Source organism: Schistocerca piceifrons, chromosome 8 (genome assembly GCF_021461385.2).
Source record: "Schistocerca piceifrons isolate TAMUIC-IGC-003096 chromosome 8, iqSchPice1.1, whole genome shotgun sequence".
Lineage (NCBI taxonomy): Eukaryota > Metazoa > Arthropoda > Insecta > Orthoptera > Acrididae > Schistocerca > Schistocerca piceifrons.
This window is the reverse complement of record NC_060145.1, coordinates 80,602,141-80,618,050: the sequence shown is the minus strand read 5'-3', so window position 1 is coordinate 80,618,050 and position 15,910 is coordinate 80,602,141. Positions and strand designations below refer to the sequence as shown.

At 42.1% G+C, this 15,910-nt stretch overlaps 1 protein-coding gene across 7 annotated transcripts in view; it reads right to left on the bottom strand.

Annotated features, from left to right (window-relative positions):
* LOC124711454 (eukaryotic translation initiation factor 4E transporter) overlaps positions 1-3,274 on the bottom strand; it is a 289,788-nt gene extending 286,514 nt beyond the window's left edge. For all 7 annotated transcript variants that reach the window (XM_047241541.1, XM_047241542.1, XM_047241547.1 and 4 more), the window contains exon 1: positions 2,973-3,274. In XM_047241541.1, coding sequence (XP_047097497.1) covers positions 2,973-3,027 — 55 coding nt within the window. In that variant the 5' untranslated portion in view covers positions 3,028-3,274. The remainder of the gene's footprint in view (positions 1-2,972) is intronic.
* Positions 3,275-15,910: the final 12,636 nt, after the last annotated feature.

Here is a 15,910-nt window from a genome sequence, read left to right as displayed (position 1 = left end):
CCTATGAGGCAGCTAACTTCAATGATTAACAAATCTGAATTAATTATTTTTGATACAGCTATTGTAAAACAGTACTACTCTATTTCACTATTCACAAACACTGTATGTACCATCAAAAGCCAGACAGTCCTACAGCACTCAAATTGTGTCAATTGAAAATCTTTTCATATTTTTCTTAATTCAGTGATCAACTGCCAACACTTTCATTACATACCTTCTACCTGTAGCCTCACCACGACAACCTCGTGCATGTTATTATGCCTTTGTTTTTTTATCAGCACTAGCAGTACTAAGGCTACAGTCTGAATTCTTTAAAGTTGCTAAATGTTCATTAAACTTCACCGCTGGATGGCTTGCCTGCCCACTAAATATAATTTATGGTGTAAATATGTTTTTGTTGACTAAGTTGCATGACAAACTGAGAACACAACCAGTTTTTTTTAACTCAGTTTACAAACTTAAATATCATGTTATGACGACAGTAAGGTCATTATAAATTTAGACTGTAGCATTTGTCATGGCTCACAACTACATTATCACATGAGAAGAGTAGTGAGGATGCCCTTTTCCAGCAAAGAGACATTTAATGCAAATTATGTTTCACTGGATCATGAAGATCAGACCTCTTGTGTCCAGACACAACAACTTGATTACAAGAATAAATCTTAATGCTGTACAGAAAAAGTAAGTCTCTTGGAGAAATACGGCATGTCACTAAGACCAGTGATAGTTATGTAACCTATGGTATACAATATGTCAAATCTGCGTCACATTGTTAGTAGACAAGCCACAAATGTTTCTCATCCCTTCTCTTACTATAAGTTCCTCAGATATACTAACCGATTGAGGCACTTCACTATTGTGTAAGTAATACTGAAGCTTACAAATTCTGGTGTACACATGGAAGGACACTACAAATGGTCACAAGTTTCTTTGACCCACGGGTAAGAGTCACAGAGATGCTGAAAAAGCTGTTGTATCTGCACACTGTTACTCATTATTAAACAGTATAGTAAAGACTTTCTCTGTGTGTGAAGCCTCTAACAGGGATACTGATGCCTTGTTACCAGAGAAAAAGAAAATCACAGTAGAATTCACCCTCAGACATGGGGAATAGCATTTATAAACACTGTATTCCCCTCAGTCCACTTTGGAAATTGAAAACATGTTGGATTATTCATCAATTCTGAAAAACCAATTTCTGCCATGTTGTTAAAGGTGCAATAGGCTACTCTAACAGACATAGAATTTAAAATTTTAATTAAAATATCAGACTGTCTGTAAGGATAGTGTCAATATTGTACACAGGATATTACCAATATGTAATAGACAGTGGCGGGGGCTCCAAAATCTGCTTGACATATTTGTTGAAACAACTGAACTTAACACATAAGTACTCATTGGCATAAGTAGCCTACTCATTGAATGACACAGATTCTTTCTTTTCCATATTTTTTCTATCCGAATAGTTCTATAACAACACTAAGACAGGCATCACCTCAGCTACAACCAGACATCCATGATACACTGAACAGGACATCAGCGCTGTATCCCAAAACCAGCTGTTGGAAGTGGCTCATTCCAACCCTATGCTCGATCCCTTATGTGAAACAATGTCCACTGCACATGTTATGGCATGCATATTGTACTAACGGTCAAGAATCAAATTTGTGAAGAAGATGCATGTTGTCCCTATACGTTCTAGCTGTTGGCACCAATATCCAATTAACTGGATAAATGTGGATAATGACACTTTCAAATTATCCACAATACATTATATCTTTAATTTTGGTCAAGGTATGCACAATACCGGTACCTAAAACCGACTGTACTTTGGGTTTTACATAAAATCACTTCATGGACTTCACCTTACGTAACCAGTATCTGTAGATATAAGAATACCAGAACCACAAAATCAACTGTGTAGCAGGGTTTGCACACACTTCCTATGCCACTAAGGGCTGTAAAGAAAACGTACAAATAATTACCTCAAAGATAACAAGATGCATCTGTATTTTGCAGGGACTGGGAGGAGGTGGAAGGCAATGTACAGCAAAGACTGCCTGTTGCCACTTATTCCAGGCTTTGTTTCTAGTACTTAAAAGATCAAAATAGGCCTATGTGGAACAACATAAAATTTACTGGGTCAGTACATTTATTGTAGTATGTGTGTCAATGTATACAAGAGCATATTGTCAGTGTTTACATGTCGTTATATAATGACCAGTATGCATATTCTGTCACTAGTGGCAAAACATATTCCGTGTTTATATATTGTAATGGGTCTTTAAGCAAACAGAATAAGATACACTATTCTACAACTAACTTAAATTTCGAGCGTAAAATTACACGAAACAGAAATGACTATTAACTCATGTCATTTTAAGTTCTTTAAAGCTCAAATTGCCAAAATGGAGGCTCAGTATGTTCGGCTACAATTATATTAAACTAAAAAGTAACTTTTTTGTCCTAAACTAGTTATTTGCAGTTGTTATTGCTCATATTTTTAAGCATTTTTTACAGGTTTTGTTGGATATCTTCCAAACGAAACTCCATGTCACAAACAAATTTCAATACACAAGCTGTGTACGATACCCTTTCTGCTTGCTATTTTCTAAATAATTAAATAGTGAAATGTTTGCTTTACGGAATGCCAATTAGTTTTCTTTTGTGAATGTTGCTATTAACTTTATCAGTGTTTTTGGGTAGGTCAAGAAGTAGCAAACTGTCCAATGCGTCAGAGTGGTTATCAACTTCAATAAAAATATAATCTGGAAGATCGATGGTAATTACACTTTCTAGAAAACTTTCAAGTACGTTTGACATAGTAATCACATCCATGTCAGGAATTCTGATAGAAAAGCGAGACGCTCCAACAGAAACAAAAACAGTAAACAAACTGACAGCTGACATACCTGATAGCACCGATTTCCTTTAACAGCTAGGAAGTATGGCAGGGTATATCAACTTACCACCGTTGTTCGTATCACTTTTTTGTTGAGACTTCACGATGGACATCACAGACATGTCTCCACTATCTTAATATAAATTCGGGCTTTGAATTTGAGCTAGGGCAACTGTTTTTATCACAGATTCTACTATTTTTTAAAAAAAGCACTGGTACAACAACATATGACTGAAAACCACGGTCTAAAACACAAACATGCACAGTTCACTTGTGACCAACGAACATCACTAAAAAAACATCATAAAGTACTGTCTACAGTCTAAGAAAATCCTTGCAGAGAATGCAAAAATAGAAAATGTCGGCGTAACACCCAAGAACTAAAAATACGACAATGTTTGACGAAAGATATACCATTGGCTGTTTCTTGTTCAGTAAATACAATGCCAGGCGGCATATTATCTTTGGAACGTTTACAACAGTAAAGAGTACTGCAAAAATCATCAAATTATTGTAATTACCTGTATTAATATTGCTTTTAAATATTCAGAAAAAGTCAAAAAACAACTGAGATTATTTTGGCGTAATTTGTAAGTGCTCTACCTGCCGACTAGAGGATGCAACATTTGAACAAAAGACATTCATTTCCGCGCAATATTTAAATCGTCCGAGTTACAAACCCAGGGCGCAATTCTTTCTACTGTTGGAAGCATCCCGACTTTGGATAATGATTGAAAGTGTATATATTGTTCTTTGGCCTACCGGTCTAGCTTTGCTGATATTATGTGATCTCTTTGTTTTTAAGTTGTTTCTGTGTTGGACATGCCATTCTGAAATTGTCGTTTTCGATTCCTGAAAATAAAATCTTTTTATGCGGTTAAGGAGTTTTAATCAGTTATTAGTGTGTATATGAGGGAGGAGCCCTATAAACTGGTGGTCACTAGAAAACAATGGAAAACAAAAACCCCAGTCAACGAACAAATACTGAAATCGCATCACGACGTCAAAGGGATTCAAATTGAAAAATTGCTTTTACAACTACGAAAAGTTCTGCAGAAGCATATTAGTGACATCCAAACTCAAATTGCAACACGCTGTAACATTAAGTTATTCCCACAAACTGCGAGACTGACCACAAATATGACGAACAATTCGCTCGCCGAAACCAGTGTAGTTCCCAGACTAAGAATGAAAGTACATATTCCAACATTTCTACGGAAGAACCAGAACTATGGTTTGCAGTCTTAGACATAGCGTTCATGCAAAACTATGTTTCTAGCGATCATTATACTAAATCCATCCTCGCGACATAAGGATCCCCATTTGAGGAACACATTACGTGAATGAGTAAATCAGATGGTCTACGAGTGCAACAAATATTTCAGTTGGAGCGTATCGGCAATAGAACATCGTAGGAATTCTGGCTTACCCGTAAATAAGCAATGCCTGATGCAACGCTACGTCACATTTGGCTGAAGCAACTACAATTACTAGTAAAACAGCTGGGACGACATGTGAGAAAAGTGATGATAATACAGCAGCAGAGAAAGTCCATTTATCGATAAAGAAGGCAAAAATTTCGGTAGTTGGACTAAGTAACGACTTCAGCATGGTAGAGAATACAGTTATTGCACATGAGCAACAGCTGAACATTAACGAACAGCTCCGAAGCCTACAATGTCAGTTATTGTCATAACCAATTACTGGTACTGATGATACCCAAGTGGACACACAACAGATTGAAGAAGATAGTCACTGATTCCGTCGACAGAACCAAATACGACACAAGCGAAATAGCATCACTTAGTATGCTGGCACCACATGCGTTTTGATGATCAGGTCACGAGGTGAATGTGTCCATACACGTTCCCAGACGGCCGTTGCGTTCAGTTTAGGAGCAGCAGGCCTGACTGTTCAACAAATGCGCCTTATTGGAAATGAAGGAGCCATTGTTATTCTTGGAAGCACCGAAGATGACATAAAGAAAACTAACCAAGAAACCACACTCAGAATTGGCCAAGCGATCAGCGACGAATCGCCCTTAGCCACACAAACAGCAAACAAACACGTTTGGTTACAACATCACGCCGTTTCTATGTGATGGTTGGTCAGCATACGACGGACATAAGGCACATAAGAGGAGCAGAAAATATAGTTCCTGATTTTCTGTGGGATTGGTGCCATCTCTTCCACGACAAATTACAATCACTTCATTGCGGTGCAAGGCACTGAAAAGCAGCTACGGGAATACTTATACTGGTAAAGCGATTCAGCTGACCTCTACCTCAAACAAATACTGTTAATAAGTACCAAAGACCTTATTTAGTATGATGTGTCTAGACCCTCGCCCAGGCCTTTTGGGCCTGGAACTATACATAAAACAATACTTGAAAGGGTTAATAACCACATCCATCCAAGAGTGTGTGTCGCATTCAACAGTGCAAAGTTGGCAGACACATACCTAAGCAAGTGGGAGAACTTCTAGAAACAACAGGCGTTTTCTCCCATGTACTCATAGATCTTATGATCCTGCTTCCCCTGTTAGAGGGGTATCGATATAAATTTACAGATTTTTATAGATAAACTCGTTGGCCTCCCACTACTCCAATCAGTCACATCTCGGTGGAAACAACAGCAAGAACCTTTATAACGATGTGAATTTTCCGTTTCGACTGTCCAGTTCATGTTATTTCAGATCCAGGGCGGTAATTTCAGCTGTTGCTGTTCTTCAAACTATCCAAACCGTGTGGGTTCCAACTCAACCATACAACCAGCAATCATCCAACAAGCACTGGTATGGTAGTGTGTTGGCATAGGATCTTAAAAGTCATGGTTATGTGCCAAAAGAACAGTTATACTACCACTCCAACCTCTGGTCTTCCTGGGGCTCTGCAGAGCTTTGAAACAAGACTTTGGATCATCAACAACGGAAATGGTTTATGGGGAGACATTACACCTGCTGTTGGTGTTTTTTCTGGCATGACAGCTGTCAGTTGTACCAGAGCTGCAATTTTTACTTCAACATGTGAAGATCCATATCTCTGAGGTATACCCTTCACCAGCATCTCACCATGGAAACCAGAAAAAGTTTTCGTCCACTAGGACCTTAAAACATACTTGCATGTGACAGTTAGGACAGCTGTAGTGTGCACACATTTTAACCACCATACTCAGGACCTTTCCAAGTGCTCGAACATGGTAAACACACAGTGCAAATAATGTGCAACAGCAAACCACTAATGGTATCTCTGATACATGTCAAATCAGCATATTTGCTGACAACAGACATCCTTTCATACCGAAAGAAAACCAGGGACTCCACGTGAACTGCTTCAAACCAATCCAGAAGTTGTCCTGATTACTTAACCCCCAGTCGCCCTCACCTCAGCAAACAAGTGTGCAGGTAGTATCAGAGATACCAGCAGTTTACATTAGAGCCAGCAAATGGATGCATTATAAATACTCGTACATTCTGGTAGATTCTAACGGGGGGGGGGGGGGGGGGGGGGCTGTGTGGGAAACACCAACTCTGGATACGTTGTTATTTTTGCAACTGACCCAACTTTGCTGATGTTATGTTTTCTCTTACATAGTTTCATGTTTTGGCTTATCACTGTGGAATTGTCATTCTCGATTCCTAAAATCAGTTTATTCGGTTATGGAGTATTAGTGAGTAATTATTCTGTAAATATTGGAAGAATTCTATATATTTTATAATAATCTTCTCTATTTGGCATGAAAATGCAAATGACAAAGATACATGTGCATTAATGGAACCATAGTTCTTCACTAATAATAGCATATTCACTAACTTAATAATATTCTGCAGAAAGGCTTGAAAATTACATCAAGAGATTGATCTATTGTCTGAGAGGAAAATGACTTCTTGAGAGTTGTACATATCAATTATCACAGATCAAACAGCAACAACAGGAAACTGGTGATACCATAACGAAATATTGTGGATGCTATAAATAATATTATTAATAAAAAGTCAGAAGTTCTGCAGAAAGTGAATGATGATCTGCAACTATTTTAAAGATATTACTTTTATTTTTCTAGTCTTCTTCCTTAGTTTGTTGCTGAAATCCGCTAATCCAATTCAGTGTTTTGCATTTGTGTGATGAACAATGTATGTACTTTTCTGATATGTTTGTTCCATTATCAATAATGTAGACTATTGTGCTAAGTGGTTTGTACTGGTACTTACATCATAGTCTACATTTAAATGCGTTTAATAAAGGAGATGGACACATACAGAGATAAAATGTTCAAACATTCGTTTGTAAGAGCAAACTGAACTAGAGGCATGACTTCAAATTACTTTTCTGAAATTCATGGATCATAAGCAACTACTTGTAACTGATGATATTGCTGAATATTTTTGTTGATTAATAATTTACAGTTTTTCATATGAAAGTAATCCCAATACTTGTGTGAAAATATTATTAACCTCCAACTAACTACAATGCTTTTATGTGCATAATTTATAAAAGAAGATATTCCAGATTATATCACTTGCAATTGTCAAAGAGTAAAGGAAACATAAAAACAAATGCAATAAGTCGATTTATCAAAGAATATTTATTCCTTCCGTGATTTTCACTAATCACCCAGTCATTAACAACAATCAACAATCACAGTAATGTAGAAATTGTTAAAGGACATCACATTCCCCACTGACTGTAGAAATTATTTATTTCACAACTGCAATTTCGGCCTTAAAACCATTTTCAAGTGATACTGCAAAAGATTTTATTTCAACCCATATCAGGCTTTAAAATGACTTAGAATTGAGCTGGTCATTTTTAATTTCTTGAGTTATTACCGAAAACTTTAGTTTTTGTTCGTATTGTATGCCACTGACTTGGCAGGCAGTAATGAAAGCAACCTTAAATTTCTTACAGATGCAAAGTTGTCCATAATGAAATATCTCTGAAGAAAGCTGCAGAAATATTCAATCAGATCTTTATCAGGTTTCAATGTGGTGCAAACATTAGCAGCCGGCTTTAAATGTAAAGTAATCTAAAATTATGCACTTTATAAAACGAAAAAAAAGTATTGTGTTATTACCACAAATCAATTATTCACAGTTTTTATCATTCAAATCACTCACATGCCTGGGTATAACAATACACACTAACAAATGGAAGGTGTTACTGAAATGGTCCTAGATAGCAAAGGCATGGATATGGAAATGACAAGGGCACATGACACAGAAAGAAACACTTTTATGGAACTGTGACACATTTATTTTCTCTCTTTTTTAAATGAAATTTGGTAGAATAGTAACCCTTGCCAGAAATAATATCTTCATCAACAATAATGAAATCACCAGACCAATGTACTGAGCTTGGTTATTACTGCTTTTATCTTAATTTGAAATAAAAGGTTTCAGCTAAAACAAGAGATAGAATTTAGAAAATCTAGCATGTTTTAGCACAAGTGGGACCTCTCAATGTTCACTATAAATTTACTTAAAACTTATGACCCCAAAAGCATTACTTCCAATTGATTTTTTTTAAATTAGACAAGCTTCTGATATACCTAACAGGACATCCGTTGTTGCACAGTGAGAAAATTTAATTCACACGAACCAAGTTGGTGAATGGACTGATTTCTTTTTGGAGGAGAGAAATGGCGCAATGCTGCTTGTATTTTATGTTTTCGTTCAACTATTAATGGGAGCCAGCTTAATACAAATGAGGAATCACATGACACTCTGCTTATGACAACATAGGAAAAAACGAAGTTACCAGAACAGCAATCACAGCTCACCATAGATTCTGCAGAATTGTAGACAAGAAAAACTTTTACCATTGTTCTGTACAGCTGACATTAAAAGCTAACTGAAGCAGAACATAAACTCCGAATCTGACTTCTGAAGGTATTGCCACAAAACAGCCAAATAAAGGTAACAACTAATTGTTTGCCAACCTTCAAATGCATACACTACTTCAGTGGGTAATCAGCCTAACATGGAGGAAACAAATGTTAGAGCACAGCTGGGAACATTACAAGAACACATAGGTCTGAACACAGTTACATTTTCCCATGGACAGATGCTCAACAGTTTCAATTATGGTGGCTCAAATCCAACACATAATAGCCCAAAGCACCCTCATGACAGCGACCATGGTTGAGCAACCACATAACATACAGTGCACTCAGGAGCGACTTGGGTTGAGATCTCTCATTGAATTGTCCAAGCAATAGTCCATCCCACATCAGGGAAGTGGGCAGCGCGCCCAGCCTTGTTTCTACGCACCAACTGTCGCCCCAGTGTCCTAAAAGGGAAGGAGTCGGCGCTAAGTACATGTCCCCAGTGTTCACACTGCGACTAGGGAAAACACATGTGCAGGAATGATGTACACTATCTCTCATGGGAACCAGAATCAAATCGAGCTGCAACACAGCGCAGCATGAAGACACTGACCAAAGACCACCATACGGTAGTCCACTAGTTACACGTCTGTGGGATATAATTAAATATTCATCTTCACATGAACTTATTTTCAGCACAGAAAATAGGTATCACAATGCATGAAGTAATGTGTGCTTTCACATGGCTCTCGGTGATATCTGTCTTTATTGGATATCTTTGGATGGAGATTACAGCGCAGCATCCCCAGAGCTCTTGCACAAGCAGTTTATTTCCATCTTTCGGATTTAGAGGAGTATGGGAGATCAAGTGTTGGAAACAAAGGAAGACAGATCAGTGTTGTAACATTTCCATTTGCAACAAAGTCATTAGAGATGGAGCACAAGCTTGTATTAGGGAAGGATGGTGAAGAATCTTGACTGTGCCCTTTCAAAGGAATCATTGATCTCATTTCACTCGGTAATGAGTGTTGACGTATGAGAACAATGTGCTAAGAAGAGGAGGCATTGTTCGTTCCAGAAGGATTGCACCATGAGAAGATGGTAGGATTGTTCAACTGGCTTCAAAGAAGAGACAGTTAGCAAGAGCTGAAATCCACAGAGTGCTTATGGGCAGAGTGTCACCATGAATCATAGGGTGCAATTTTTTTGACATCCTTGCTGAGATCTAGTTGCCAGACGTTGTGTATCTCAGACAGCATACCGTAGAAATTATGTAAGGTAAGGGCCCCAATATCGTCCCCGCACCTAATTTCGTCCTCATTCCGGTTCCCAAAATAGGAAACAATGTTTAGCTACTTGTGGATGGGCGACCTCTGTCTGTTTCTTTGTTGAGAGAGAGTAATGTGTGCAGCATGTTTAGATTCCTTGTAATAGGGAATTTAATTTTTTATCCAGAGGTGAGTTAGTGCAGCAGCCAGATTAACAGCCTACAATTCCTTACGTGAGCACTGATTTGCGTTCAAATACTGTGCTGTATTTCAGTAGTGTGTTGTAGTATCTGGAGTGTAATTACTACAGTCACTGGGTTATTTGGTAACCGTGATAGCGTTACGGAGATGTTTAATAAACTCAAGTGGCAGACTCTGCAAGAGAGGCGCTCTGCATCGCGGTGTAGCTTGCTCGCCAGGTTTCGAGAGGGTGCGTATCTGGATGAGGTATCGAATATATTGCTTCCCCCTACTTATACTTCCCGAGGAGATCACGAATGTAAAATTAGAGAGATTAGAGCGCGCACGGAGGCTTTCAGACAGTCGTTCTTCCCGCGAACCATACGCGACTGGAACAGGAAAGGGAGGTAATGACAGTGGCACGTAAAGTGCCCTCCGCCACACACCGTTGGGTGGCTTGCGGAGTATCAATGTAGATGTAGATGTAGATGTAGATTTGGCCTACACAGAGGTGATAAAAGTCTTGGGATAGTGATAGTATCGCATATGCAAGATGTAAAAGGACAGTGCATTGGCAGAGATCCAGAGATGTTATTTGTACTCAGGCAAATGATGTGAAAAGGGTATGGCCGCACGACGGGAATTAACAGAATTTAAACTCTGAATGGTAATTGCTGCTACACGAATGGGACATTTAATTTCGGAAATCGTTAAGTAATTCAATATTTCGAGTTCCACAGTGTCAAGAGAGTGCCGAGAATACCACATTTTAGGCGTTACCTCTCTGCACGGACAACTCAGTGGCCACTGACCGTCACTGACTACCGAGAGCAGCTGCGTTTGCATAGAGCTGTCAGTGATATCAAACAAGCAATACTGCCCGAAGTAAACCCAGAAATAAGCGTATCAGTTAGGACAGGGTGGCGAAATTTGGAGTTAAAGGACTGCAGTAGGAGGCGACCGACGCGATTGTCTTGACTAACAGCACGACATCGCCTGCAGCACTTCTCCTGGGCTCGCTACCATATCGGATGGACCATAGACGACTGGGAAAACGTGGCCTGATCAGATTTCAAGTATGGCGCAGACACCATGAAGCCTTGGACCCAAGTTGTCACCAAGACACTGTGCAAAGTGGTGTGGGTTGTGTTTACATGGAATGGACTACGTAATCTAGTTCAGCTGAAAAGATCATTGACTGAAGATGGTTATGGTCGGGTGCTAGGAGACCATTTGCAGCTATCCACGGACATCACGTTCCCAAACGACGATGGAGGCTTTACGAATGACAATGCGCCAATTTACCGGGTTACAAGTGTTTGCAATTGCTCCGAAGAACATTCTGAACAGTCAGGTGAATCCCATCGAACATTTATGGTACATAATCAAGAGGTTAATTCATACACAAAATCCTACCCTGGCAACATTTTCGCAATTGTGGATGGCTTGAGAGGTAGCGTGACTCAGAATATCCGCAGGAGGCTTCCATCTACTTGTTAAGTCCATGACATATCGAGTTGCTGCACTCTGCTGTGGAAAAGGAGGTCCAACACGATATTAGGAGGTATCTAATAACTGTTGTCACCTCTATGTCAAGTTTAATGAGATTCAGTAGTAACCTAAAATTTTTTGTTGCGTTAGTGGCTACTTTATGCATGAGTCTAGAGGCTTTTTCACAGCCTTTCGAAATACAAAATTCTCCGTTAATTTGTCACATCGAATTCAGATAAAATCCTTTGCATTTGATGATTACTTCCATCATCATCATCATGGTGTGACTGTCATGAAAATGATAGACAGATTGGGATTTCTTTAGGGATTGCCCATCACCCCCTGGCGTTGGTGCTGTACCAGAATGTTACTGCTATTCCTCCAGTATCTGCAATAAAATGAGGATTAAAAACTTCAGATTCTGGTTGTATCAACTCGTGGTCCATCTTGGGGTTTTATCTTCACACGACGGCAGTGCTTACAACTTGTTGGCGGCCAGCAGCTGGCCTGGCATCATTTTTCTGTGCACAGACGTCGTTGGAAGAGTTTAAGGCCAGGCTGCTGGTGCAGCCAACATCTGTGCCTTGTCGAGTGTTTTGCAAGGTGAGACAACTTTTCGTGACACATGTGTTTATGAACTACTGCAGCCTTAATCTCCTCACAGCAGCGATAGCTTTCTTAGTGAGGGCTGCCACAATTTCTGCATTTTGGAGAGCGTTTATGCAGATGGAGGCAGTTTGCATTTGCATGATCGCCAGCAAACTTCGCACATGCCTCTGAAAGGAAACAGCAGCATGCCACACGCTCCATCCTTTGACATATGAGGTACTGTAGCATGCCTTTCGAGTGCTTGAAAGGCTCTACAGTGACTGTGATGTTGGACATCCTATTGAAGGAGCCTCCTATTCTTTGGGTTGTCGACTGTGATGACCAGGAGGGGTGGCGATTCCTTCTGAGTCTTGGGGAAGGGGGGATGGGGGAACTTTATGCATATCATGTTGTGGACTCCAAAGCTGAGGACTTCCACCTCTTCTTTAAGAAAGCTAGTATCTGCCAGTTGTGGGAGAACGTGAACACCACCCTTATGAGTCATTCTGGAAGAGCAGTATGCATGTAGAAGTGCAGTGAGACCACTACTGCTTCGTTCGCCACCTTCTGGAAATCTTTGCTGTCAGCAAATTTCTCTCCCACCAGGATGCCTCCTTCAATTATCATAATGTAATCAGCTGTTGTCCACCAATTGAAGTGCTGCAGGGAACCACAGTGCTCATCCTTCACCTCGAAGCCAATGCGAGGTGACTTTGGCATTGACCACCAAGCTGTAGATGCTGCGTGGGAGCTGGCTACTTCTGCATCAGTTTGCTGTGTGGTTTGCAGCTGGCTAGGGCTGCCTTATTCTTGGACAGCAGGTGTGGTGTTCTGTTGTCTGGACTGAGGAAGGTCTTCCATCTTCACCCACATCAGATCTTGGTACCAGTTCATGGTCACTGTTGTTGGTGCAATGGGTGTCATTTCTGGTTGTGCCGTGTTTTTTAATGTGACATAGATCCAGTTGATGCCCACAGTGCTAGTACCTGCAATGGAGCGCTTTCTGCCGCTAATTGTCTTTCCTTTTTCGGCGATCTCCTGGTGATCTCTGTCTGCACCACAGTCCATTATCGGTTGCACTGTTCACCATCAAGATGCCACAGCACTCTGGTTACATCTTGTCCCTTCAGCTCTTCCTTCGACAGTGTTCTCTGTAGTAGTTTAGAGGCGGCACATCGTCATCATCAGGCTCGTCCACCTTGAAGTCACAGTTAGGAGCTGACTCATCATAAGAGGAGGGTCAAATGGCTCAGAGCACTATGGGACTTAACATCTATGGTCATCAGTCCCAGAGGAGGGTCAGATGGGGCTCTCAGCGAAGTGAAATCTGCCGACCAGCGAGCTGCCATTCCGTTCTCAGCAGCAGTCTACTCTGCGGCGGGCGAGATGAGGCTGTCGACAGAGCAACCTATACCACATAACGATCCGCCACATCCGTCGCTTTATTCAGTGCTACCTTAAACTCAGGGCATGCTCACATCTCTGCACTGCGCCAGAGCGACGACTGTAAAGCGTGTGTGTGTTGTGAATCTCTCTCTCTCCCTGCTCTGCTGATGGCAACCTCCCTAGAGATTGTCTATGTTCTGGAGTTTGTTATCCTTGGACATTTACTCCACTGGTACTGGATTGAAATTGCTTTCTGGGACTATTGGAGGGCATTGGACTAGTCTGAGCAGACAGGATTGAATTATTGGGAGTTACAGTAGATTAGCGAACTTATGAGGAAGGTGTCTTCTTCCTCTGTTTGATTCTCGGAGTTACATCGATGATATGACGCCAGTCGCGTTCTTCAAAAAACCGGTTGCCTGTTTATCGGGCACAGGTCCTTCTTGGGGATGATGGCAGTAAACGTGGCGACTTCCCAGCCGAATACGTACGGCTTATGGTGAAGGTAAGGTTTAGGGATATTACACTCCTGGAAATTGAAATAAGAACACCGCGAATTCATTGTCCCAGGAAGGGGAAACTTTATTGACACGTTCCTGGGGTCAGATACATCACATGATCACACTGACAGAACCAAAGGCACATAGACACAGGCAACAGAGCATGCACAATGTCGGGACTAGTACAGTGTATATCCACCTTTCGCAGCAATGCAGGCTGCTATTCTCCCATGGAGACGATCGTAGAGATGCTGGATGTAGTCCTGTGGAACGGCTTGCCATGCCATTTCCACCTGGCGCCTCAGTTGGACCAGCGTTCGTGCTGGACGTGCAGACCGCGTGAGACGACGCTTCATCCAGTCCCAAACATGCTCAATGGGGGACAGATCCGGAGATCTTGCTGGCCAGGGTAGTTGACTTACACCTTCTAGAGCACGTTGGGTGGCACGGAATACATGCGGACGTGCATCGTCCTGTTGGAACAGCAAGTTCCCTTGCCGGTCTAGGAATGGTAGAACGATGGGTTCGATGACGGTTTGGATGTACCGTGCACTATTCAGTGTCCCCTCGACGATCACCAGTGGTGTACGGCCAGTGTAGGAGATCGCTCCCCACACCATGATGCCGGGTGTTGGCCCTGTGTGCCTCGGTCGTATGCAGTCCTGATTGTGGCGCTCACCTGCACGGCGCCAAACACGCATACGACCATCATTGGCACCAAGGCAGAAGCGACTCTCATCGCTGAAGACGACACGTCTCCATTCGTCCCTCCATTCACGCCTGTCGCGACACCACTGGAGGCGGGCTGCACGATGTTGGGGCGTGAGCGGAAGACGGCCTAACGGTGTGCGGGACCGTAGCCCAGCTTCATGGAGACGGTTGCGAATGGTCCTCGCCGATACCCCAGGAGCAACAGTGTCCCTAATTTGCTGGGAAGTGGCGGTGCGGTCCCCTACGGCACTGCGTAGGATCCTACGGTCCTGGCGTGCATCCGTGCGTCGCAGCGGTCCGGTCCCAGGTCGACGGGCACGTGCACCTTCCGCCGACCACTGGCGACAACATCGATGTACTGTGGAGACCTCACGCTCCACGTGTTGAGCAATTCGGCGGTACGTCCACCCGGCCTCCCGCATGCCCACTATACGCCCTCGCTCAAAGTCCGTCAACTGCACATACGGTTCACGTCCATGCTGTCGCGGCATGGTACCAGTGTTAAAGACTGCGATGGAGCTCCGTATGCCACGGCAAACTGGCTGACACTGACGGCGGCAGTGCACAAATGCTGCGCAGCTAGCGCCATTCGACTGCCAACACCGCGGTTCCTGGTGTGTCCGCTGTGCCGTGCGTGTGATCATTGCTTGTACAGCCCTCTCGCAGTGTCCGGAGCAAGTATGGTGGGTCTGACACACCGGTGTCAATGTGTTCTTTTTTCCATTTCCAGGAGTGTAGATGGGGTATAATAATAGGGATAGGTGTTAAATGCGAATGTTTTATCATGTATTGCTTGTGCAATCACCTGCAGCATTTGCTGCACTGTTTCCTTGTCCGGTAGCGGCCGTGGCTCAGATGGAGGCAGCATGCCTCTGATCCATCCTCTTCGTCAGTGCATACGAGTTGTTGCATCTCTTCCAGTAGAGTGTCGTGCGCCTGCTGGTCATCAAACTCACTTGAATTCGTGGCAGCAGGTGGCCCCATTCCGTGACGTCTTCCGAGAGTTCCAGCAACTCCGCAGGGGCTGGAGGGTCTTCTGTCTGCATCGCTGCATCCAC